Source organism: Stegostoma tigrinum, chromosome 18, assembly GCF_030684315.1.
Source record: "Stegostoma tigrinum isolate sSteTig4 chromosome 18, sSteTig4.hap1, whole genome shotgun sequence".
Classification (NCBI taxonomy): domain Eukaryota; kingdom Metazoa; phylum Chordata; class Chondrichthyes; order Orectolobiformes; family Stegostomatidae; genus Stegostoma; species Stegostoma tigrinum.
The window spans coordinates 23183442-23207045 of record NC_081371.1 but is presented as its reverse complement, the minus strand read 5'-3'; the positions used below and the strand labels follow the sequence as shown (position 1 = coordinate 23207045).

The 23604-nt window shown below is 41.5% G+C and overlaps 1 protein-coding gene across 1 annotated transcript in view; it reads right to left on the bottom strand.

Moving 5' to 3' along the window:
* il17ra1a (interleukin 17 receptor A1a) overlaps nt 1-23232 on the bottom strand; it is a 50636-nt gene extending 27404 nt beyond the window's left edge. Inside the window, exons 1-4 of the mRNA XM_048548435.1 lie at nt 22932-23232; nt 13996-14020; nt 7179-7325; nt 1646-1770 (exon numbers count right to left, since the gene is read on the bottom strand). Coding sequence (XP_048404392.1) covers nt 1646-1770; nt 7179-7325; nt 13996-14020; nt 22932-23024 — 390 coding nt within the window. The 5' untranslated portion in view covers nt 23025-23232. The remainder of the gene's footprint in view (nt 1-1645; nt 1771-7178; nt 7326-13995; nt 14021-22931) is intronic.
* Between the last annotated feature and the right edge of the window lie 372 nt (nt 23233-23604).

Genomic DNA, 23604 nt, shown 5'->3' with positions numbered 1-23604 from the left:
AATGTCTGAAAATGAAAATTATAACTGCCCCAAACAAAGGCCAGACAAAAACTGAAAAATGCAGTGGGTCAAAAGGACCATAATTTAGCTTGTAGGTGGGCACTATATTCAATCATGCTGTTTTACTCATTCCTGAGATCTGGATATCAGGGATAAAGCCAACATTTGTTCTCATACTTAATTTCCATTGGATAGGTAGTGGTGAGCTACTTTTTTGATCTGCTGCAGTCTTTGTGATGTTAGTATGTCCACAATGTTGTTAGGAAGAAAATTTGAGAATTTAGACCAGATGACCACGAAGGAATAGCAATAAATTCTATGCCAGGTCACAAGTGACTGACAGGAAGCTTGCCTCTGGCGGCGTTCCTATGAATCTGCTACACTGAAGGAAAACAAAAAGTGCTGGAGAAGCACAGCATGTCTGGTACATCTGTGGAGAAAGACAAAGTTAATGCTTTGAGTCCAACATGATTCCTCCTCAGAAAACTTTGTTTCTCTTTTCACAGATGCTGCCAGACCTGCTGAGTTTCTCCAGCACTTTCTTTGTATTTCAGATCTTCCACATCCAAACTACTTTGCTTATATCTCTTCCACCCTTGATCTTCTAGGGGTGGAAGTTAAGATTTGCAAGATGTAGTCAAGAGAGACTTGGCAAGTCGCTATGACGCAACTTTTAGATAATGTTCTTAACAGTCACGTGCTAGCAGTAGAAGCACTTTATTGTTGTGAATAGGGTGCTGATCAAGTGATGTGCTTTTTCTTGGATGGTGTTCAGTTCCTTGACTTGTTGGAGTTGAAATCATCCAGGCTACTGGGTGATATCGCATCATGCTCCTGATGTGTGGATAGTTCCTTTGGGTTTGAGACCTGAACCAAAAATCTCAACCTCCAAGGATAAAGGGCAACAAGTGCAAGCTTTCCCTTCAAGTCACAAATTATCCCAACTTGCATACCATTTCCTCTTTGTTGCTAACTGCCAAAACTCTCTACCAACAGCCATGGGGAATAACTTCATAACATGGGCTGTGGTGTCTGAAGAAGGCAGTTCACCACCAGGCAGGAATGGCAAATAAGTGACAGCTTTGCTCTCGATGCAAAAGTCCCAAAAATAATGATAATAAAAGCACCACCCACTTTTACCAGGCCAAATTCCTGCTCCTCCACCTATGAATCTTTTCCAGCTCACTGTAGCCTGCAGTGACCTTTCTCCCTGGGCCTAACCCCACTTGTTGTTATAAAGGCCCTCTTCATCAAATCATGACCTGCTTAGACTGAAGAACCTCTTCCTTTCCCATTCTCAACAATCAAGCCCAAGCCATGATCTCTTCTGTCCTTACTAGTCAAACAGGCTCAGCCTCCATCTCCCCAACTTGGAGGATGGGTCAACGGACTTGAAATGTTAACTGCTTTTCTCTTCATAGATGCTGCCAGACCAGCCGAGTTTCAGCAATTCCCATTTTTGTTTCAAATCTCCTGCATCCACAGTTCTTTGCTTTATCTTTAAGCCTCATGCTGAAGGAATTCCCAGCTTAAAGCTGCATTAATGCAGTATACAGGTTGGTGCTGTTGTGCTGACTGACAGAAAGTACAAACACAGGGAGAAAACTTGTGCTGTAATATCTACAGAGCCTTCTTTAGCACATACCTTCTCTCCTTGCGGATTTAGTTGGCTGTTTATCTTGTTTTTGAATCGGTATTGAATACATTTCTCCTCTCCGTTGCTTAGCTTTATCACAGAGATCTCTATTCCTTGAGAATACTTTATACTGGCTGCAATATCCAAAATGAACCAAACTGATTAGTACATGCACCAATTCAAAACATTGTTCAGTGTTGATGTTTAAAGATGCTATTATTAAACAGGATTGAAGTCAGTACTCATTATGAACCATTAAATGCACTTGTAATTTTTTCTCCACATTTTAGGCCCAGTGTCAGACAAAACACATCTAACATCATACAGTCAAAATAGTCCAGACATACAGCTGATATAAATCAGACAATGGGACAGGTTCTGCTTTGGTGCAGTCAAGTGGCTAGAACACAGAAATGCTGCCGATTTGAGAAGTACTTTGTTACCCACCAAGGGTTTCCACTCAAATTACCAGGAGACAGCACAATTTGATAAGGTATTAGAGCATAATACATTTTTAAAAATTCTTAATATATTTATGAATAAATTGGTTCATTCCAATCAATATTGCTGAAAATTGATTTATTACAAAAGTAAGAATTTTAATTGGTACCTATTCCACTACGTGAGCAATCAATTCTAAAAACTGAAAATACCTTTTACTAAACTAAACAGAACAATTTGTCAGTTAGCTAGTATAGTCATCACTTGTTTCAGTAAATTAAGATTAAAAATCTTTTAAAACATGTTGATTAGTGGCGATCCACATAGAAAAAAATTCAAATATTTTAAAGGGTCCCCTTGAAGGTCCACAACCAAGCAAAAAATAGGAGAAATACTCTCAAAGAAGGGAGTGTATTTTCAAAAATAACATTTAAGATGGAGATAAGAAGGAACTGCTTCTGTATATTGTTAATATTTCAGCTCTCTTCCCTAGTGAGCAGTGGAGCCAGTGTCATTAAATATACTGAAGGTTAAGTTAGTTGGATTTTTGATCTATGGAGGGCACACAGTGAAGTGTAAGGTAATTGACATTTCATGACAACTTTAACAACAATCATGCAATTAAAATATATTCATCAATTAACCTATAATACCATTCTGCTTAACTGTAACCTACATAGACTTTAGTATTTTACTATCATTTGACTCTGCATGGCTTCATCTGGTAGAGAAATGCATGGCAGGATTTTAAACAGAATAAAAGTAACACACTAACATACCTGCAACCTTCAAAATGTTGAACGAGCAAGTTTACATCCTCTTAACTCTTTAAGATCTTTATCAAAATCCTGGTGTTATCAACAGAGGAAAGCCAGAAAGGATTTATTGCGTGAAAGGAAGAAGAAGAATATTGCATTTGGGTTCTACATCAAGGAAAAGACCCTTTGGTCCAACTCATTCATGCCGACCATGTTTCCCCAATTAAACTGGTCCCATTGACCTGCATTTGGCCCTTTTCCCTCTGAACTTTTCTTATTCGTGCACCTGTCTAAATGTCTCTGAAATGTTCTAACTACCTTTATCTACCACTTCCTTTGGCAGTTCATTCCACATACGAACCACCATGTGGTGAAAAAGCTGCTCCTCAGGTCCCTTTTAAACTTTTCTCCTCTTAAATTAAAATTATGCCCTCTAGTTTTGTACTCTCTTACCCTAGGGAAAAGACCTTGGCTATTCACCTTATCTATGCTCCTCATGATTTTATAAATTCTCTACAAAGGTCACTCCTCAACCTTCTATGCTCCAGCGAAAACTGTCCCAGCCTCTCCTTACAACTCAAATCTTGCAGTCCCAGTGACATCCTTATAAATGTTTTCTGCACCCTCTCCAGTTTTTTTTCAATCAGTGTTTTAGAAGAGAAGTAATTGCTTTTGGCTACATGTAGGTGACTACGTTTGTGACTAAATAATTGCCTGGAGTTTTATCATTCAAAACTATGTAGTGACTGAATTTATAAAGTATCTCATTGACTGACTTCTTATACACTGTGCATGAAGCAAATATACTTTGTACAAACTATATGTAAATTTTAAAGTGACATATGTTGTAATTTGTTGTAGTATTTTGTGACTTTCTGTATTATACTTCTGAATAGGTGTAAAGTTACAACCAACTTTTTCACAATTTATCAGTGATAATGGGAACTGCAGACGCTGGAGAATCCAAGATAACAAAGTGTGGAGCTGGATGAACACAGCAGGCCAAGCAGCATCTCAGGAGCACAAAAGCTGACGTTTCGGGCCTAGATCCTTCATCAGAGCTCTGATGAAGGGTCTAGGCCCGAAACATCAGCTTTTGTGCTCCTGAGATGCTGCTTGGCCTGCTGTGTTCATCCAGCTCCACACTTCGTTATCTTTTTCACAATTTACTTTTTTTTTTGAAAAAAGGATAGGAACTTGCTCCAAGCACTTATTAGGTGACATTTTTCCCCTCCGTATAAGTGACCTCTACATACCAATCATTGATAAGCGTTATAATTGAGGAACTTGTACCAGTTAAGCAAATTCATATGATGAGCTTAGGCTAACAATCCTGAGGACGTAACAGCATTTAAATCAATAGTCAAGGAAGATATCAAAATTTTTCTTAACCATAGCAAACATTCACATGGCAACAGACTAACTATAATGAGAAGGATGGTCTTGAGAGTAATTGGTGTTTAGGTACAAATTAGAGGATTACTCATTGGAAGTTACATTATTCAATGCCCATCATCCTCGGGGACCAACTGAAAATTAGAAATGAGCGTTGTCTTAGTCTTCATCCATAAATCACAAATGCTAGCATCAAAGTTCAGGCGTTAATAAGAAAAGCAAATAGAATGTTAGCCCTTATGTCAAAACGCAGGGGGAGTACAAAAGCAGGGAGCTTTGCTAAAACCACAAGGCACTAGTTCGATGACAACTGCGAACAGCCCTGGTTCCTTTATTGAAGTAAAGGTATTGGGACATTGGTGGTAGTCAGGAGAATATTGATGCTGAGTATGAAAGGATTACTTTATGAAGGAGAAACTAAGTAGGTGGGAGCTGTAGTCATCAGAGCTTGGAAGAAAACAGGCGACCTTATTTAAACATACAAGATTCTTAGTGCACTTGACACGTTAGATGTGGAAAGGTTGTTTCCCCTTGTGCACGAGTTTAGGAGGAGAGGGTATGATCTCAGAATGAGCAACTGCACATTTAAGACAGGTAAGGAAGAATTGTTTTCTGAGGGTAGTGAAACTGTGGAGTTGCTTTTTTCAAAACAGCACAGATTGTCAATGAGGAATCATTAAAATATATTCAACACCAAGATACAGATTTATAATCAGGAAATTAAGGGTGATGGGGAAAAGACAGGAAAGTGGAGTTAAAGATTATCAGATCAATTATGATCTAATTGAATAGTAGAGCAGACTCAATGGGCTGAAATCCCCTGCTTCTGTTCTTAAGTCTCACGGCTTCACCTAGTCTCATCAAAATGAAATAATGCCTTTGATCATGCTATGGGTTGTGGCTTGTAGAAGGTGAATAAGCAGCAGCTTTCATTATACAAGAGATGTGTACTAAGTTTGAAACTTAAGTTTGCAGAGCCTGCTGGCTAGTTGGTAGCAGAAGACAGAGACGTTGGAATAGACCAGAGACTGTCTGAAATGAGAAACAAAAACTGAAGTCTGCAACCCTGCTTTCGTGAATATCGTTTTATAGCTTATATTTCCTGAGTTAAAACACCAGGCGAACCATTTAGGCAATAGGAAAAAAAGTCTCAAACAAAAAAATAGATAGTGGGATTGGAGTTTAAATTTTAACCTTAAAACCTTAATCTCCTAAACCAGTATCAGGAGAGTATAGAAATTTGGCCTGCCCTGATTTTTGCTTACAACTCTTCAATCTGTTCGCTTGCTGTGACGAAGGGCAATAATAATGGAACTGGGTTCGATATGGTCAGGGAAATGCCTGAAACAAACTCTACTGATGTAGTTTCATTGCTGAAAACTGTTGTAGTTTGGTAAGATACAAAGCCCTTATTAGGCATTGGGAAGGTCAGGCAATGCAAGATAGCCATCAAGAAATTCAACCAAGAATTTAGAGGGAAAGAGGATCAGTTTATAATGGCTTTATGGCTGGCACAGACATTGTGGGCTGATGGGCCAGTTCCTGTACTGGACTGTTACGCCTTTTACACATCTTCAGAAGAAACTACTTTACCCAAAGACTGGTAAGAATTTGGAACTTGCCCCAAAACAGTGGTTGAAGCAGGCAGTATCGATGCATTTAAAAGGGAAGCTAGACATATACATAAAGGGAAAAAGGAATAGAGGGATATGCTGAGATTTAAATAAAGAAAACTGGCAGGAGACTGAACTAGAGCAAGGATACTAGCATTCACTGGTTAAATGGAATAGTTTGTTCCAAAGCCATTTATCCTATATAATATTAGAGCTAGCTATGCAAGGAAAATATGTCTGTGTACACAACTTATACAAAAAGTCAGGCCTCACTGGGTAGCATGCTGGAAATCAAGCTCCACTACTCCCAGAGTCCGAGCCAAATATTTTAATCAACGAGCATGAAGTCCTTAATTTACCTGTCAGATATATCCAGGTTAACAAAGAACAGACCAAGTTTCTATACCAACAAGAACAACTCTTTACTTATGATAAACAAGTATAAAATTTTGACATAACTCTGCTATTTAAAACTCTAACTCCCTTATCCTTACAGCCAGGCGAAAGAAAATTGATGCTTTAAGTGACATGGAAAAAATACATAAGGGAAACAGTTGATAGCACTAGCCCGCAGGACTTCCCCATATTTCCCAAGTTTTTCAGGACCCACAAGATGGTTGTTGATAATAGCTAAAGTCACTGAATTATTAGTTAAAAACAGCAGCTTACAGCAACTGTGAGAGAAAACAAACTGACTTTCTTTTAGCATTTTACTGGACAGAGAAAGAGACAACGCTCTCACACACACACTCTTCAGGAGTCTGAAGGCCATTACCATTATCGTGCACGTGCACAAACCAAAGTTGTTGTCAGGCTGATGGCCTTTAGTTTGTGGAATTGTAACCAGTTATGGCCAAATCTCATTTTGCATACACCCCTTGGTGCTGGCCCATCTATCAGCTTCACCTACTGCTTGAACAAAGCAGCAGTGTAATGTGGCATAGAATGAGTTTCAGTACTTTTTAAAATTCCTTTCATATTGCTGTGTTTTAAAACCAGCAATCATTTTTCCATTTCAGCCCATGATGAAATACACAAATAACAATAAGATAAGGTCTTTACAAAAGAAAAAGCATTTCAATGCTGATCTGAAAAACTAGTCTAAAGAAAAATAAAACCAAACCCATGTGTCTTTGTTCATAGATCACCCGATTCGTACCATAAATGATCAAAGTTCCCTCTTGCCTCATCCTCTTTCATGGAGAGGAGTCACTCCTGAGCAATCCCTGCAGCTGGCTGGAAAGCATTAGCACAGAACCACTAGCAACAAGATAGATAACTAAAACGAATCACTAGAAGCTACTATTCCTTAAAACTTCCACTTTCCATGCTTACCATCTGTTCTTAATCTCCAGCTGATGGACAGCACAGGCACTGAGACTCCAGTTGCATTTGTTCGAGTGGCAATATTAACATGCAGCTCCTTGGGAAATGAAGGTGTCCAACGGGTAGAGCTCAACCAACTGCTATCTAAACAGCCACCTGATCGTGGAAATAAGGAGAAAAATAAAACATACTTGTGTCAGCAAATTCAAACTGCAAAATTAATCACTTTAAAAATAAGCCACATTCCAGTTTCTGATTGCACTACTAGGGTAGAAACAACTGTTACACGTGTGCACAGTTGAATAGTTAGGTCTTTCCTCACTTCTGGGAACATTTCCACAGGTGACAATGTCTAAATCTTTGGTCAGTGTTTCAGGATAGGCATTGATACTGGTACCTGGGTCAGCTGCCCATGGTGTCCTCAGCCACAAGAAATTGAAAGTATGAAACAATGAGGAGAAAACAACTTGCACTGCTATGACGTCAGGCTGTAACTGGGACTGTGTTACAGTCATTTCATCATAGAAGGGCAATGACATGAATTCTACAGATGCTTCTACATTTAAAAAGAATAGGAAGGGGGGAAAAAGAGGAGGGGGTGTAGCACTACTAATCAGAGAGGGTATCACAGCTACAGAAGCTTCCATTGTCAAGGAAGATCTGCCTACTGAGTCAGTATGGGTGGAAATTAGGAACAGCAAGGGAGTTGTCACCTCGTTAGGGGTTTACTACAGGCCCCCCAATAGCAGCAGGAAGATTGAAGAAAGCATAGGTCGACAGATTCTGGAAAAGTGTGGACGCAGTAGGGTTGTTGTAATGGGTGACTTTAACTTTCCTAATATTGATTGGAACCTCCTCCGAGCAGAAGATTTGAATGGAGCTGTTTGTGTAAGGTGTGTTCAGGAGGGTTCCCTAACGCAGTACGTTGACAGGCCGACGAGGTGAGAGGCCATTCTAGACTTGGTGCTCAGAAATGAGCCGGAGCAGGTATCAGATCTTGTGGTGGGAGAGCATTTTGGTGATAGTGACCATAACTGCCTCACATTCTACATAGCTATGGAGAAGGAGAGGATTAGGCAAAATGGGAGGATATTTAATTGGGGAAGTGGAAACTATGATGCGATTAGACATGAGTTAGGAAGGATGGACTGGGAGCAATTGTTCCATGGTAAGGGAACTATAGACATGTGGAGACTGTTTAAGGAACAGTTGTTGCGAGTGATGAGTAAATATGTCCCTCTGAGACAGGCAAGGGGTAAGATAAAGGAACCTTGGATGACGAGAGCGGTGGAGCTTCTTGTGAAAAGGAAGAAGGTAGCTTACGTAAGGTGGAGGAAGCTAGGGTCAAGTTCAGCTAGAGAGGATTACACGCAGGCAAGGAAGGAGCTCAAAAATGGTCTGAGGAGAGCCAGGAGGGGGCACGAGAAAGGCTTGGCAGAACGAATCAGGGAAAACACAAAGGCATTTTACACTTATGTGAGGAATAAGACAATGGTCAAAGAAAGAGTAAGGCCGATCAGGGATAGCATAGGGAACTTGTGTGTGGAGTCTGAGGAGGTAGGGGAAGCCCTAAATGAGTTTTTTGCTTCTGTCTTTACGAAAGAAACGAACTTTGTAGTGAATGAAACCTTTGAAGAGCAGGTGTGCATGCTGGAATGGATAGAGATAGAGGAAGCAGATGTGCTGAAAATTTTGTCAAACATTAAGAATGACAAGTCGCCAGGCCTGGACCAGATTTGTCCTCGGCTGCTTTGGGAAGCAAGAAATGCAATTGCTTCGCCAATTGCGAAGATCTTTGCATCCTCGCTCTCCACTGGAGTCGTACCTGAGGACTGGAGAGAGGCAAACGTAATTCCTCTCTTCAAGAAAGGAAATAGGGAAATCCCCGGCAATTACAGACCAGTAAGTCTCACGTGTGTCATCTGCAAGGTGTTCGAAAGGATTCTGAGGGATAGGATTTATGACCATCTGGAAGAGCATGGCTTGATCAAAATTGACAGGATGCAGAGATGGGCTGAGAGGTGGCAGATGGAGTTCAACCTGGATAAATGTGAGGTGATGCATTTTGGAAGGTCGAATTTGAAAACTGAGTACAGGATTAAGGATAGGATTCTTGGCAGTGTGGAGGAACAGAGGGAACTTGGTGTGCAGATACATAGATCCCTTAAAATGGCCACCCAAGTGGACAGGGTTGTTAAGAAAGCATATGGTGTTTTGGCTTTCATTAACAGGGGGATTGAGTTTAAGAGTCGTGAGATCTTGTTGCAGCTCTATAAAACTTTGGTTAGACCGCACTTGGACTACTGCGTCTAGTTCTGGTCGCCCTATTATAGGAAAGATGTGGATGCTTTGGAGAGGGTTCAGAGGAGGTTTACCAGGATGCTGCCTGGACTGGAGGGCTTATCTTATGAAGAGAGGTTGACTGAGCTCGGTCTCTTTTCATTGGAGAAAAGGAGGAGGAGAGGGGACCTAATTGAGGTATACAAAATAATGAGAGGCATAGATAGAGTTGATAGCCAGAGACTATTTCCCAGGGCAGAAATGGCTAGCACGAGGGGTCATAGTTTTAAGCTGGTTGGAGGAAAGTATAGAGGGGATGTCAGAGGCGGGTTCTTTACACAGAGAATTGAGAGAGCATGGAATGCGTTGCCAGCAGCAGTTGTGGAAGCAAGGTCATTGGGGTCATTTAAGAGACTGCTGGACATGCATATGGTCACAGAAATTTGAGGGTGCATACATGAGGATCAACGGTCGGCACAACATCGTGGGCTGAAGGGCCTGTTCTGTGCTGTACTGTTCTATGTTCTATGTCCTGGCAAAATAATATGTAATACTAAACCATTCATAGTTACATTTATCAATGCAGGGGCATCAGCTATTACAACTTATTACAATATGTTAAGGACTTGGATGAAGAGACCAAGTTTAATGTATTCAAATTTTCAGATGATACTAAGCTGTTAGGGATTGTTACAAAGCGGAGGTCAACCCCTCCCCCCGCCCACCCCGATAACTAAAACTGAAACACACAGAGAAGCTCGCCTCACTTCATAATCTGTCAAAGTGGGAAAAGTGGTATAACCTGCCTCTCAACCATTCTACCAAACTGTTATAAATGAGAGGTTAAATGGAATAAACTCCTGACAGTCACTCTATAATCAACAAGTAACAATTTATTTATCTAACACTAACAGTGAACAAATTAACAGAACTATTAACAAACTGAACAATTCACCTTTAACAACTAATGTCAAATAAAACAAAATTCTAATTAGTATGCTGTTCCAATAGATGCAAATAATGCACTTAGATAAACCAAATTAAATAAAAAAATTAAAACTTAATTTCCCGCAATTACAGCCAGGATACATCTTCCTGAATGCTCTGCCTTCTCTGCTGTTCCTCAGCTAACAGCACCTTTCTGTCAAATTCTTGTGTCAAGAATATTAGCCAAGACTGCCACTGTACCTTTATTCAGACAATAATTTTCTGAGAGCTTAGAGACTTCTGAGAGAGCCAGTGAGTTTCTCTTTAGGGCTGCTGGTTGTTAACTCTAACAGATGGCAGTTGCTCTCACACCAATTTTCAAATACTTTCTTCTTTTCTACCCTTGATGATAATTTCTTACAATAGGATTGGTCCTAGGTTGTCAGAAACATCAAATTTGAATTTATTGGTTTTTAGTTTCTAATTGCCTGGTATAAATTAATTGGCTGATTTTCAAACTGATTGCCTTAACAACAAAGCAAACCACTGCCTGGGTTGTTAACTACACAGTATTTTTGATACAATGCTTCAATTTCAGGGGATCTCAATGCACCTGCGCCTTTCTTAAATATCTGAGCCTAAAACAAAAACATCTTTTAAAATGGACCATTGCACTCTTCCCCGTCATTTTACAAACATCAAATACTCTACCCAACTTTGCAACAGAATGTAAGTTGTGAGGAATACACAAATAAAAGTCTGCAAAGAGATATAAACAGGTTAAGTGAGTGATCAACCAGGGTGCAGATCATGGAATGGAATCTAGAATAATTTTAGCAGGCAAGGAGGTCATTTTGACTGTTGTATTAGCTCTCTGCAAGGGTATTTCACCTAATTCTAGGACCTGGTCTTTTTCTCCTTGTCCAGCAAGTTCTTACTCTTCAGATAATTATTCAATTCCCTTTTAAAATCTGGCACTGAATCTGTCTCTGCCGCACACTCAGGTAATGAACACCTGATCTTAATTTTCTGACAGGTTTTTAAAAAATCATATTGTTACTTCTTTCACCACTTGCCTCAAATCAATATTGCTTATTTCATGACCATTTCTTTGATGAAAAATGTTTCCACCCATTCTGTTCAAACTCCTCGTTTTGAGCATAAGTATCAAATCTGCCCTTTATTTTCTCCAATTCTTTCACTTAACACTTGGGGTCTTGCAGGTATTCTTGTGAATCTTTTCTGCAATGTCCCAAAATACCCTCATATCCTTCCTAAAGTGTGGAACTTCTTGGACTTTGTACTGAAGAGCAAGGTTTTTGCCATTGGTGATTTGGTTTTGTTTCTCAGCTTCAGTTGTGCATAAGAACACTTCTGGATAGAAAAAGCGGCTAAAATAAAACAGGGGACAAAAATAAATCAGTTGTAAAAATTCTTTTGAATATAACAAGGGAACTAGGTTTAAGGGCTCGGAGACAATAGGAACTGCCGATGCTGGAGAATCTGAGATAACAAGGTATAGAGCTGGATGAACACAGCAGGCCAAGCAGTAGGGGAGCAGGAAAGCTGAAGGGTCCAGACCCAAAACATCAGCCTTCCTGCTCCTCTGATGCTGCTTCGCCTGCTGTGCTCATCCAGCTCTACATTTGTCATCTTAGGTTTAAGGATTATTGTGGCACATTGGCAGTGTCACTATGTCTGAGCCAGGAGACTCAGTTTCAAGTTCCACTTGCTCCAGAGGGGTGTAATAGCATCTCAGAACAGGTTGATTTAAAATAAAATTAAGGTGCTCAATAGCATATCTTAGGACTGGGGAGAATATATCGAGAACTCCATTCTTTCAAAGTGTACCAGGGCTTTTCAGCTGAATAACTACTGGGATGGATAACCCTGTTAATTAAATATGTAATGTATATAATTGCATTATTACTTGTGAGCAAGAACTTGATGCAATCTGCTACTAGAACTAATTTGTTAGTAATGAGGTAGTTGGATCGTTGCACTCTTTCCACCTATGCAATCATTAAACTAGGCTGTGGCTGTGTGTATTTTTAAAGAAAAGAAGAGCTGGGTTATGAGGGCTCTGATGGCACAGTGGTAGTATCTCCACCTCTGAGCCAGGAGATCCAGATTCGTCCCACCTGCTAACTAAGGTGTATAATGAACATCTCTGAACTGGCTGGATCAAAAAATATCGAGACAAGTCTACAGTTAAATTTAAAGAGCTAGGTTTTTCAACAAAGGGTAGGTTGGCTTATGGGCAAAGAAAGAATCCAGATGGAAAAGGTGGATCTGGTGTCTGTACTGAACTATAGATTTTCACTAAAACCCTCAATCTCTGATCATCTTTTTTTGTCTAATTCAGCATATGGATATTGATTGGTCTGTTCAACACCCAAAACTGAACATAATACTCAAACAGAACGTACTGAATTTTTATAGAGCTTTAATCACCACCTATTTGCTTTTGTCCTCTATCGTTCCATTTATAAAGTCTAGAATCGCATATGGTATTTACTGCCTTCTCAACCTGTGTTGCCAATTACTTAGACACGTATGCTCCCAAGCTCCTCTGTTCTGGCTTTCCATTTTCAGTATTGTACCATTTATTGCAATTTGTTCTTCCCACTTCTCTACGTTTTCATAACTCTTCAAAGTTTTATATCATCCACAAATTTTGAAATTACATCCAGCATAATTAATACGGGCAATTTAGCATGGCCAATCCACCTAACTTGCACATCTTTGGGCTGTGGGAGGAAACCCACGCAGATACGGGGAGAACGTGCAAACTCCACACAGTCGCCCGAGGCTGGAATCGAGCCAGGGTCCCTGACACTGAGGCTGCAGTGCTAACCACTGTGCCGCCCTAGTGTTAGTGATAGTGATAGTGATAGTGTTGTGATAGACAGGATTGTATTTTATCATATGTTTCAAAATCTTTCAAAGCGCTTTGTTTGAGAAAAGCTTGGTTTAATCCACTTTATCTTCACTTTGGCACAGTGCTGCCTCACAGGCCCAGGGACCCTGCTTTGATTCCACCCTCAGGCAACTGTCCGTGTTGAGTCTGAACATTCTTCCCATGTTTGTGGGGTTTCATTCAGGTGTTCTGGTTTCCTCCAACAGTCTAAAGATGGTGGATTGGCCATGCTAAATTGCCCATAGTGCCCAGGGACATCCTGGGTGGGTTAGTCACGGGAAATGCAGGGTTACAGGGATAGGGTAGGGAGATGGGTCTAGGTGGGATGCTCTTTGGAAGGTCCATGTGGACTCAAATGGGTTGAATGGGCCCTTTCACACTGTTGGGATTCTATGAAAACGAAATCTGCAGCATTATGTCAGAGATAGTAAGAACTGCCGATGCTAGAGTCAGAGATAACACAGCGTGGAGCTGGAGAAACTCAGCGGCCAGGCAACAGGGGAGCAGGAAAACTGACGTTTTCGGAAATCTATGAAGAAGGGTCCAGACCAAAAAACATCAATGTTCCTGCTCCTCTGATGCTGCGTGGCCTGCCGTGTTCATCCAGTGCTACACTTCGTTATCTCAGATTTTCCAGCATTGGCAGGTCCTACTATCTCAGGAACAAAAAGATTTTTTAAAAATAGGAACCGTACTTACCAATATGAACAGTACAATTCAAGCCCTGTTTGGAAAAAGACAAATGAGAAATTTCAGCCAAGAGCAAATGCAACACTGTTTAATTTATCTACTGGTCCGAGAAATACACTAAGTATTTTTTTTTGGTTTCTATGTTTACAAACAGGAAGTACACCTTACTAGATTATCTGTACAATGTGCATTTACTTTGTGTCCTTTGTTCACAGGATATATACAATACAGTACAAACAATGGAGTAGAGCATTGTTAGTTCAGATTTGCATACTTGATGCTAAACAAATTCAGTGACAATGACTAGCTTTTGATGCTGTTTCCTGGAACACTAGGAAATCCCCTTTCTTGCCTTCAACTGTGCTCACTAGCTCAGCAAGACTGAACCTTGATTTACTGATGCCTGCTCAATTTTGTACCCAGGATGTCAGTTTTGTCAGTGTTTAAGTTCTGGGCTACTGGTCAAATTAACAACTTTCAGATCCACACGAGATAGCTATTCACCAAGCCGGAAACAACTCAGTTTGAAAAAAAGATAATTATAAGGAAGTTAACTATGAAGTACAAGCCTTCTTGACACACAGGTTTTAAATGAGCTCAGCAAAGCACCATGTTCTAGGAACAGAGTGTTGCACAATAAGTACTGTGATAATCTTTGATGACTCACACACCGCAAATGTTGGAAATTCCCCACATATGTTGAAGTAGTGTTCTTGTATGATAACATAAGGAACCAGCCTCCTGGCCTGACTTGATCCCTTGTAACAATCGGCAAATTGCAACAGGTCCATGGTAGATGCCATCTTTCTGGCCCAATGCCTATCCCTGGAACATTGGGATAACAAGGATGCCTATGTCAAGCTCATACTTTCTGACTACAAGCTCTGCCTTCAATGGCTTGATTCCAACCAAATTAATCTCAACACTGAGACTCCATGTCTCTGCTCCACCCTTTGCAACTGAATCCTCACCTTTCTGACGCACAGACCATAAATTAGGTGAGAGGAGGCAACAAGACCTTCTCCATGCTAAACCTCAAAATCCGTGCCCCGCAGGGCCACACACTCAGCCGCTTACTTTACTCCCTGTACATTCTCAAATGTGTGGCTAGATTTTGTCCCAATCTATTCACAAGCTTGCTGATGACACCACATTGCAGGCTGGATCTCAAACAATGACAAGACAGAATACAGGAAAGAGTGCTTGGTGGTTTGGTGTAAAAATAACAAATCTCTCCCTAAATGTCAGCAAAATGAAAAGAGCTAGTCATTGACTTCAGGAAGGAAGGTGGAGGGCACACCCCTGTCTGCATTAATGGTACTGAGGTGAAGATGATCAAAAACATCAAGTTCCTGGGAGTGACATCACCTACAATCTGTCTTGGACCACCCACATTGATGCTACGGTCAAGAAAGCACAACAATGCCTCTACTTCCTCAGGATAAGTGAATTCAGCTTGTCTGTAAAGACACTTACTAATTTTTGTAGTTGTACGATGGAAAGCTTTCTATCCGATGTATCATAGCTTGGTATGGCAACTGCTGTGCACAGGATTGCTGAACTACAGAGTTGTGAACACAGCCCATTTGCCAAGCTTGGCGAACAAACCAACAGCCAATTTATCCGAGCTACCAATATTTCACAACATCTCTAACAGCCCAGTCTATCACACACGCCAACCTTCCATCCATTGACTCCAACCATATTTTTCAGTGCATCAGGAAAGCAGCCAACAAGAATCAAAGATCTAAGGTTTTAGAGTAGATTGTAGCTCAGGTTGTGGTTGGTTGGCTTGCCAAACAGGTTCATTGTTTTTGCACATACATTTCATTACCCTGCTGGGTAACATCATCAGTGCAGCCTCCGATGAAGTACTCTTGTGTTTTCCCACCTGTTATTTAAACTCTGGAGTCTGTTGAGCTGGATTACCTCCCTTCCAGTTTTCCTTTGCAGTGGAGCGTATATGGGGTTGAGCTCTATGTGTTTGTTGAAGGCTTTCTTTGTGGAGTACCAGGCCTCTAGAAATTCCCATGCTTGTCTCTGTCGAATTGGTGGTTCTCCTTATCCATGCGGATAGAGATCATATCACATGCCCTAACACACTCATCACACTACCTTACATCACAAACACATCTGAACTGACCACAAGACTCCTACAACAGACATGTGGAGACTGTTTAAGGAGCAGTTGTTGCGAGTGATGCATAAATTTGTTCCTCGGAGACAAGTAAGGGGTAAGATTAAGGAGCCTTGGATGACGGGAACAGAGGTGCTTCTTGTCAAAAAGAAAAAGGCAGCTTATGTAAGATGGAGGAAGCAAGGGTCTAGCACAGCTTTAGAGGATTACAGGCTTGCTCAGAAGGAGCTCAAAAGTGGACTGAGGAGGGCCAGGAGGGGGCGCAAAAAAGGCTTGGCAGGAAGGATTAGGGAGAACCCGAAGGCATTTTACTCATACGTGAGGAATAAGAGAATGATCAAGGAGAAGGTATGGCCAATCAGGGATAGCGTAGGGAACTTGTGCGTGGAGTCTGAGCAGATAAGGGAAGCCCTAAATGAGTTTTTTTGCTTCGGTTTTCACTAAAGAAAGGGACCTTGTTATGAATGAGAACTTTGAGGAGCAGGGAAACAGGCTTGAACAGATTGCGATTGAGGAAGTTGATGTGCTGGAAATTTTGGCAAACATTAAGATTGACAAGTCCCCAGGGCCAGACCAGATTTATCATAGGTTGCTCCGGGAAGGGAGAAAGGAGGTTGCTAAGCCGCTGGCGAAGATCTTTGCTTCCTCACTCTCTATGGGAGTCGTACCGGAAGATTGGAGGGAGGCAAATGTTGTTCCTCTTTTCAAGAAAGGGAATAGGGAAATCCCTGGAAATTACAGACCAGTCAGTCTTACGTCTGTGGTCAGCAAAGTTTTGGGAAGAATTCTGAAGGATAGGATTTATGACTATTTGGAAAAGTATAGCGTGATTAAAGGGAGTCAGCATGGCTTTGAGGGAGGCAGGCCATGCCTCACAAATCTTATTGAGTTCTTTGAGGAAGTCACAAGACAGGTTGACGAGGGTCGAGCAGTGGATGTGGTGTACATGGCCTTCAGCAAGGCATTTGATAAGGCTCCCCACGGCAGGCTCATTCATAAAGTCTGGAGGTATGGGATACAGGGAGATTTGGCTGTCTGGATTCAGAATTGGTTGGCTGACAGGAGGCAGAGAGTGGTTGTAGATGGTAAGTATTCTGCCTGGAGGTCAGTGCTGAGTGGTGTCCCGCAGGGCTCTGTTCTTGGGCCTCTGCTCTTTGTAGTTTTCATAAATGACTTGGATGAGGAGGTTGAGTGGTGGGTTAGTATGTTTGCTGATGACAAAAAGTTTGGAGGTGCCGTTGATAGTATTGAGGGCTATTACAGGCTTCAGCGAGACATTGACAATATGCAGAGCTGGGCTGAGAAATGGCAGATGGAGTTCAACCTGGATAAATGCGTTTTGGAAGGTCGAACTTAAATGCTGAATATAGGATTAAAGGCAGGATTTTCAGCAGTGTGGAGGAACAGCGGGATCTTGGTGTTCAAGTGCATAGTTCCCTCAAAGTTACCACCCAAGTGGATAAGGTTGTTCAGAAAGCATATGGTGTTTTGGCTTTCATTAACAGGGGGATCGAGTTTAAGAGCCGCGAGGTTTTGCTGCAGCTCTACAAAACCCTGGTGAGACCACACTTGGAATATTGTGTCCAGTGCTGGTTGCCCTATTATAGGAAAGATGTGGAGGCTTTGGAGAGGGTGCAAAGGAGGTTTACCAGGATGCTGCCTGGACTGGAGGGCTTGTGTTAGGTTGACTGAGCTCGAACTTTTCTCACTGGAGAGAAAGAGGAAGAGGTGACCTGATCGAGGTGTACAAGGTAATGAGAGGCATGGATAGAGTCGATAGCCAGAGACTTTTGCCCAGGGCAGGGTTGACTGCCATGAGGGGTCATAGTTTTAAGGTGTTAAGAGGAAGGTATAGTGGAGACGTCAGAGGGAGGTTCTTCACCCAGAGAGTTGTGAGCGCATGGAATACTTTGCCAGTGGTAGTCATGGAAGTAGAGTCACTAGTGACATTTAAGTGACTGCTGGACATGCACATGGACAGCAGTGAACTGAGGGGAATGTACGTTAGGTTATTTTATTTTTGGATTAGGAATAATCCACGGCACGACATCGTGGGCCGAAGGGCCTGTACTGTGCTGTACTTTTCTATGTTCTAACCACTGGGCATCAGAGTAACACACAAACCACATCAACCCTATGACAACTGTTCACTCGAACCAAAGACCCACTACGGACAGGACCAATGTCATATACAAGATTCCCTGCAGACACTGTGACAAACACTACACAGGACAAACACGAAGAAAATTATCAATAAAGGTTATACAAGTATCAACTGGCTGCAAAAAGACACAACCAATACTCACTCATCTCTATCCACATGGATAAAGAGAACCGCCACTTTGACTGGGACAACACCAAGATCCTGATTCAAGCAAAGCAGAGACAAGCATAGGAATTCCTAGAAGCCTGGTACTCCATGAAGAAGGCCATCAACAAACACAGAGCGCGACACCATATACACACACGAGTGCGAAGGAAAAATAGAAGTGACGTAATCCAACTCAACGGACTCCAGAGTTTAAATAACAGGCAGGAAAATACCAGCGGCGCTTCATTGGATGGTTTTATCCAGAAGGGTAATGAAATGTCTGCGGAAAAACAACGAACCAGCTCGGTGAGCCAACCAACCTCAACACAATCAAAGATCCCTTCCATCCTGGTTATAAACTCTTCCAAATTCTTCCATCAGACAGAAGATGTAAACACTTAAAACACACATGCCAGTAGATTCAAAAACAGCCTCTTCCCCACTTATCAGATTTCTAAATGGACCTCTCAAATTTTAAATTTAAATGTTGATCTTGCTCTTTTGCGGCTGCAGACAAGGCGTACACTTTGTATTCTTCACTCTGTTCTATTACCCTAATGCACTTTGCATGGTATGATCTGCCTGTACTGCACACAGAATAAAGCTTTTCACTGTACCTAAGTACACGTGACAATAATAAATCAAATCACGTGACAATAATAAATCAAGTCAACTGTCCAAATCATCATCTATAACCACAATATACTCAGTTGCCAGCAATTATTAGAAAATGACATTTGTTTTGAAAACATATTACTAATTTCATACTTACGTTACAATAAAGTAATTTCTAGACCTAATCATGAAAAAAATGGTGCATTAAATCTACATGCCCCTGGTAATACTTGGGATACTGTTTGCTATTGAGACAATTTGTAGAGGATGCAATTATTAAAGAACAGTATGTGACATTTTGGTGGAGCATCCATTTCCCCAGTCTAAGTACAGCACCAGTGTGAAAGGACAGGGCAAGAATGCAACCCTTTCCAAACTATACTCTTACAGTCCAAATACTTTAAAATATATCAACTCTGGGCATGTTTCTGTCCTCCTCACCCCCAGCAAGTACTTTACCATACATGGTTGTTTTGAAGACCCTGATGCCTAGGAAGGAGAGCCAAAATTTGACCAAAGGTTTTCAACGGATCTGTGGTATTAAAGAGATCCAACAGAGAAAACTGAGGAATCAATTTCCTTGGCAGTGTGAAAACAAGCAAGATTTAAGTGTAACAAAAGTGTGAAGCTGGATGAACACAGCAGGCCAAGCAGCATCTTGGAGCTTTTGTGCTCCTGAGATGCTGCTGGGCCTGCTGTGTTCATCCAGCTTCACACTTTGTTATCTTGGATTCTCCAGCATCTGCAGTTCCCATTATCACTCATAAGATTTAAGTGTGTTGTCATGAAGCAGAAATCCTGGTATTTCTGTTTCTTTTGCCCCAAGCTTAAACTAAACGTGAAGGGGTAAGAATGTAACCCTTTCCAAACTATACCTTTACTGTCAAAATACTTTAAAAATATATCAACTCTGGGCATGTTTCTGTCCTCCTCACTCCCAGCAAGTAAACATGAAGACACTTACGTTAGCAGAATATTGTGCTGACGGAAGTGGGGCATACTGTGCCAGTTTCATAATTACAAAAACGCAGTGTTTTCTTCAGGAACACTGCGATCCTGAGCAGGAGTAACTGCAGTTTTCTTCTATCCCTGCTTCAATGGAAATTTATACTTGCGCATAGTTTGAGAGTAGTTTGAAATTCCCCCACTAGAGGATTCATCTACTCAATATCTAGCCTGGCAAGCCTCCTCAGAATCTCATGTGTTTCAACAAGATGACCCCTCATTCTTCTAAACTCTAATGAATAAGGGGCTAACCGTTTAACTATTCTTGATACATCAATCCCATCATCCCCAGGCATGAGCCACCCGAACCTCTTTCAGGCCCCTTAAAATGACAGTACCCACTTTCTTAAATACAGGGATCAAAATTGTAGACAGTTCTCCAGGTGCAACGTCATCAAAACCCAGTTCAGTTGCAACAAGTTTTCCCTATTTTGAAACACCAATCTAGTGGCAATAAAGGCAAAAATTCCACATACTTTCTTACTTACTTGCATTCCAACGTTGTGTTTCATGCACAAGGTTTCTCTGATCCCTCTGCACTTTTTCCAAATTCTGTACTTAAATAATGGCCTGCCTTTTAATTTGTCTCATGGAAGCGCTCACACTTTGAGATTAGATTCCCTACAGTGTGGAAACAGGCCCTTCGGCCCAACAAGTCCACACCGCCCCTTGCAGCATCCCAACCAGACCCACCCCCCATAACCCACTCACCCCTGTACACTACAGGCAATTTAGCATGGCCAATCCACCTAGCCTGCACATCTTTGGACTGTGGGAGGAAACCGGAGCAAACCCACACAGACACGGAGAGAATTTGCAAACGACACACAGACAGTTACCCGAGGCTGGAATCAAACCTGGGTCCCTAGCGCTGTGAGGCTGGAGTGCTAACCACTGAGCCACCGTGCTGCCCTACATTAATTCCACATTCCAACTTCCAAAACTTTGCCAACACTCACTTAACCTAACCATGCCTCTTTCCTGATTTCTTATGTTCTCATCAAAAGATGCATTCCCATTTCCCATCCATGTTAAATAGTCGCTTGGCAAATACATAAAAGAATATTAACTGTTACTTGGAAAAGGCACCAAAGGCAACAGTGAGAGGTTCCATAAATAGTTAAGAACTTTAAGCTGGTACATAAGCAGAATTTACAAAGATTAGTGACAATAGTATGTTTTAAGTATATAAGCAATTCAGGATGCAGCACCCCAAATGAGTTATGAACATTATTTTTAACCTATTCATTATGTACTTGTATTTTCCACACAAGCCTTTTTAAGGCTCAAAAGCCTGTATAAGAGTCATTCGTTTCTGGAAATAAAAAAAAGCAGATGCTGGAAATCTGAAACAAAACCAGAAAAATGTCACTGGACTCATAACATGAATTCTGTTTTTCTCTATACAGATGCTGCCAAACTTGCCAAATTTCTCCAGCAGTTTGTTTCCACTTGTGTTGTGTACACACAGGAAGCCCGATAAAACCACACTTCCTTCTGTGATCTCACATTATGACAGCTCAACATAATGATCACAAAGCAGTCAAAGTGAAGCAAAATCAACCTACACTGGAGTCGAAGAATGCCAAGGAGTCTCAGCAGCTGTAGAATGGACATCACCAGAGTAATCAGCACATCTAACAAGTGATAGAACTTTGCTGAAATCAAGCATCAGCACAAATTCAGCAAAAACAGAAAATTTGTCAGCACTTTTAATGTATTGAATCATATGAAGGAGTTTCACAGGAGCATTATAATACAGTATGATGCTGAGGCAGATGGAGATACCGCGCAGAATATTTACAGTGCCTTCACAAGTTTGCAGAATTTTGAAAAATAGTGGATAGCACTGAAGCCCAGATGGATTTCCAACAGACTCTATTTTGGTGGATTGGGGGAAAAGGGAATAACTCAGGGGATATCTGGACTTAACGGAGCAATGTGAAATCAGTGTTGAATTCAAACACATTCCACTTCTACTGTAACAAATGTCTTAACCTCTAGCAAGCGAGTTACACTTTTATGAGGATGTAAAGGTTCACAAAAGGCAAATAACATCCATAGAATTGTCAAGCTGTGAAGATATTTAATTCCCAGCCCTTTAAAATGGGAAAAAAAACTAACAGCCCTTCTGTTATTTGTTGCAAAGAAAACAAATAATTACAGTAGTGATAGTAGGAACTGCCGATGCTGGAGTCTGAGATAACATGGTGTGGAGCTGGATGAACACAGCAGGTCAGGTAGCATCAGAGGAGCCAGAAAACTAACTTTTCGGTCTGGACCCTTCTTCAGAAATTTCAGACATCTCTTAAGGGTCCAGACCCAAAACGTCAGGCTTTCTGCTCCTCTGATGCTGCTTGGCCTGCTGTGTTCATCCAGCTCTACACGTTGTTATCTAAATAATGACAGTAGTTGTTGATAGCCGTTCTGGGAATACCTATCATTATTTTTATCAACATTTGGCTAACTTCTACTAACTGCAACGATCCCATCAGGCATTTCTACATTCACAACCGACTTCGCTGCTGCTTAACTCTGGCTGTGCCGAATTTCGGTAACTTCCTGTGGCCTTCGGACGACAGTTTATCAACAAGGACAATTCGGGATGGAAACAAGTAATGGGCCAGAACTGACACTTCAGGTTAAGTTTTTAGAAGTGCACTATCCGCATTAGTTTCTTCTGAAACCCCGGCAGAATAAATCTCATAAGGAAAATATAGTAAAATTTGCATGTGACGCATACTGCTCTGGTTAGTTCCTTACACCTCCGCATAGTACTCTAGCACATTCGTGACTTTTTTAAAAAAAGTGTTTCAACATCATCTCCTTCCTAGTTTAAATCCCAGCTATAATCAATTCCCTCAAACCCAATCTTACCGGCTGCGAGCAGTCTCCCAGAACTTCCAGACTTACAGATCCAGCTCTACAAAGCAGAAGCACAAAAGTGATGATTAATTCCCGGGGATCCATGTGACTGCTTCACACCTGCCCGACCACAAACTGGAACCCGTGCGACGGCACCGACTTTCCAGAACTTTCCGGGGAATTAATCAATCGCTGAATGGGTCAGCGGCAACGCCGACGGCCGGAGCGAAAATCCTGATCACTGTCCTGCTCTCTCAGCCACAACTACCCCCAGGGACTGTCCGCTTCCCGGAACAACGAGGGCGGAGCAACAGGCTCGGAACCGCCCGTGTAAAAGATACAGTGAGTCTGCTTCCGCAAGTTTAAAGACGGAAGGTGGGGGTTTATCTTGTGGTAAGGGAGTTGTGTCTCTAACCTCTGGGTCAGGAGACCAGAATTCAATTCCTACCTTCTGCAGAGGTGTGTGATAACATCTCACATCTCTGACCAGGTGGATTAGAAAGTCTCTCGAAGGGACATATTAATAAGTTGTATTGGTATAGTTTACTTAAATTTCAATCAAGTTCCCAGCTACTTCAGTACATATTCTGACTGGACCGCTCGTCGTGGTTTTTTTTGCTAATTAACATACTCAGCTGTTCCACTTCACAACATTCCTATTTTCTCCCCAGAAGAAGAGGTATAT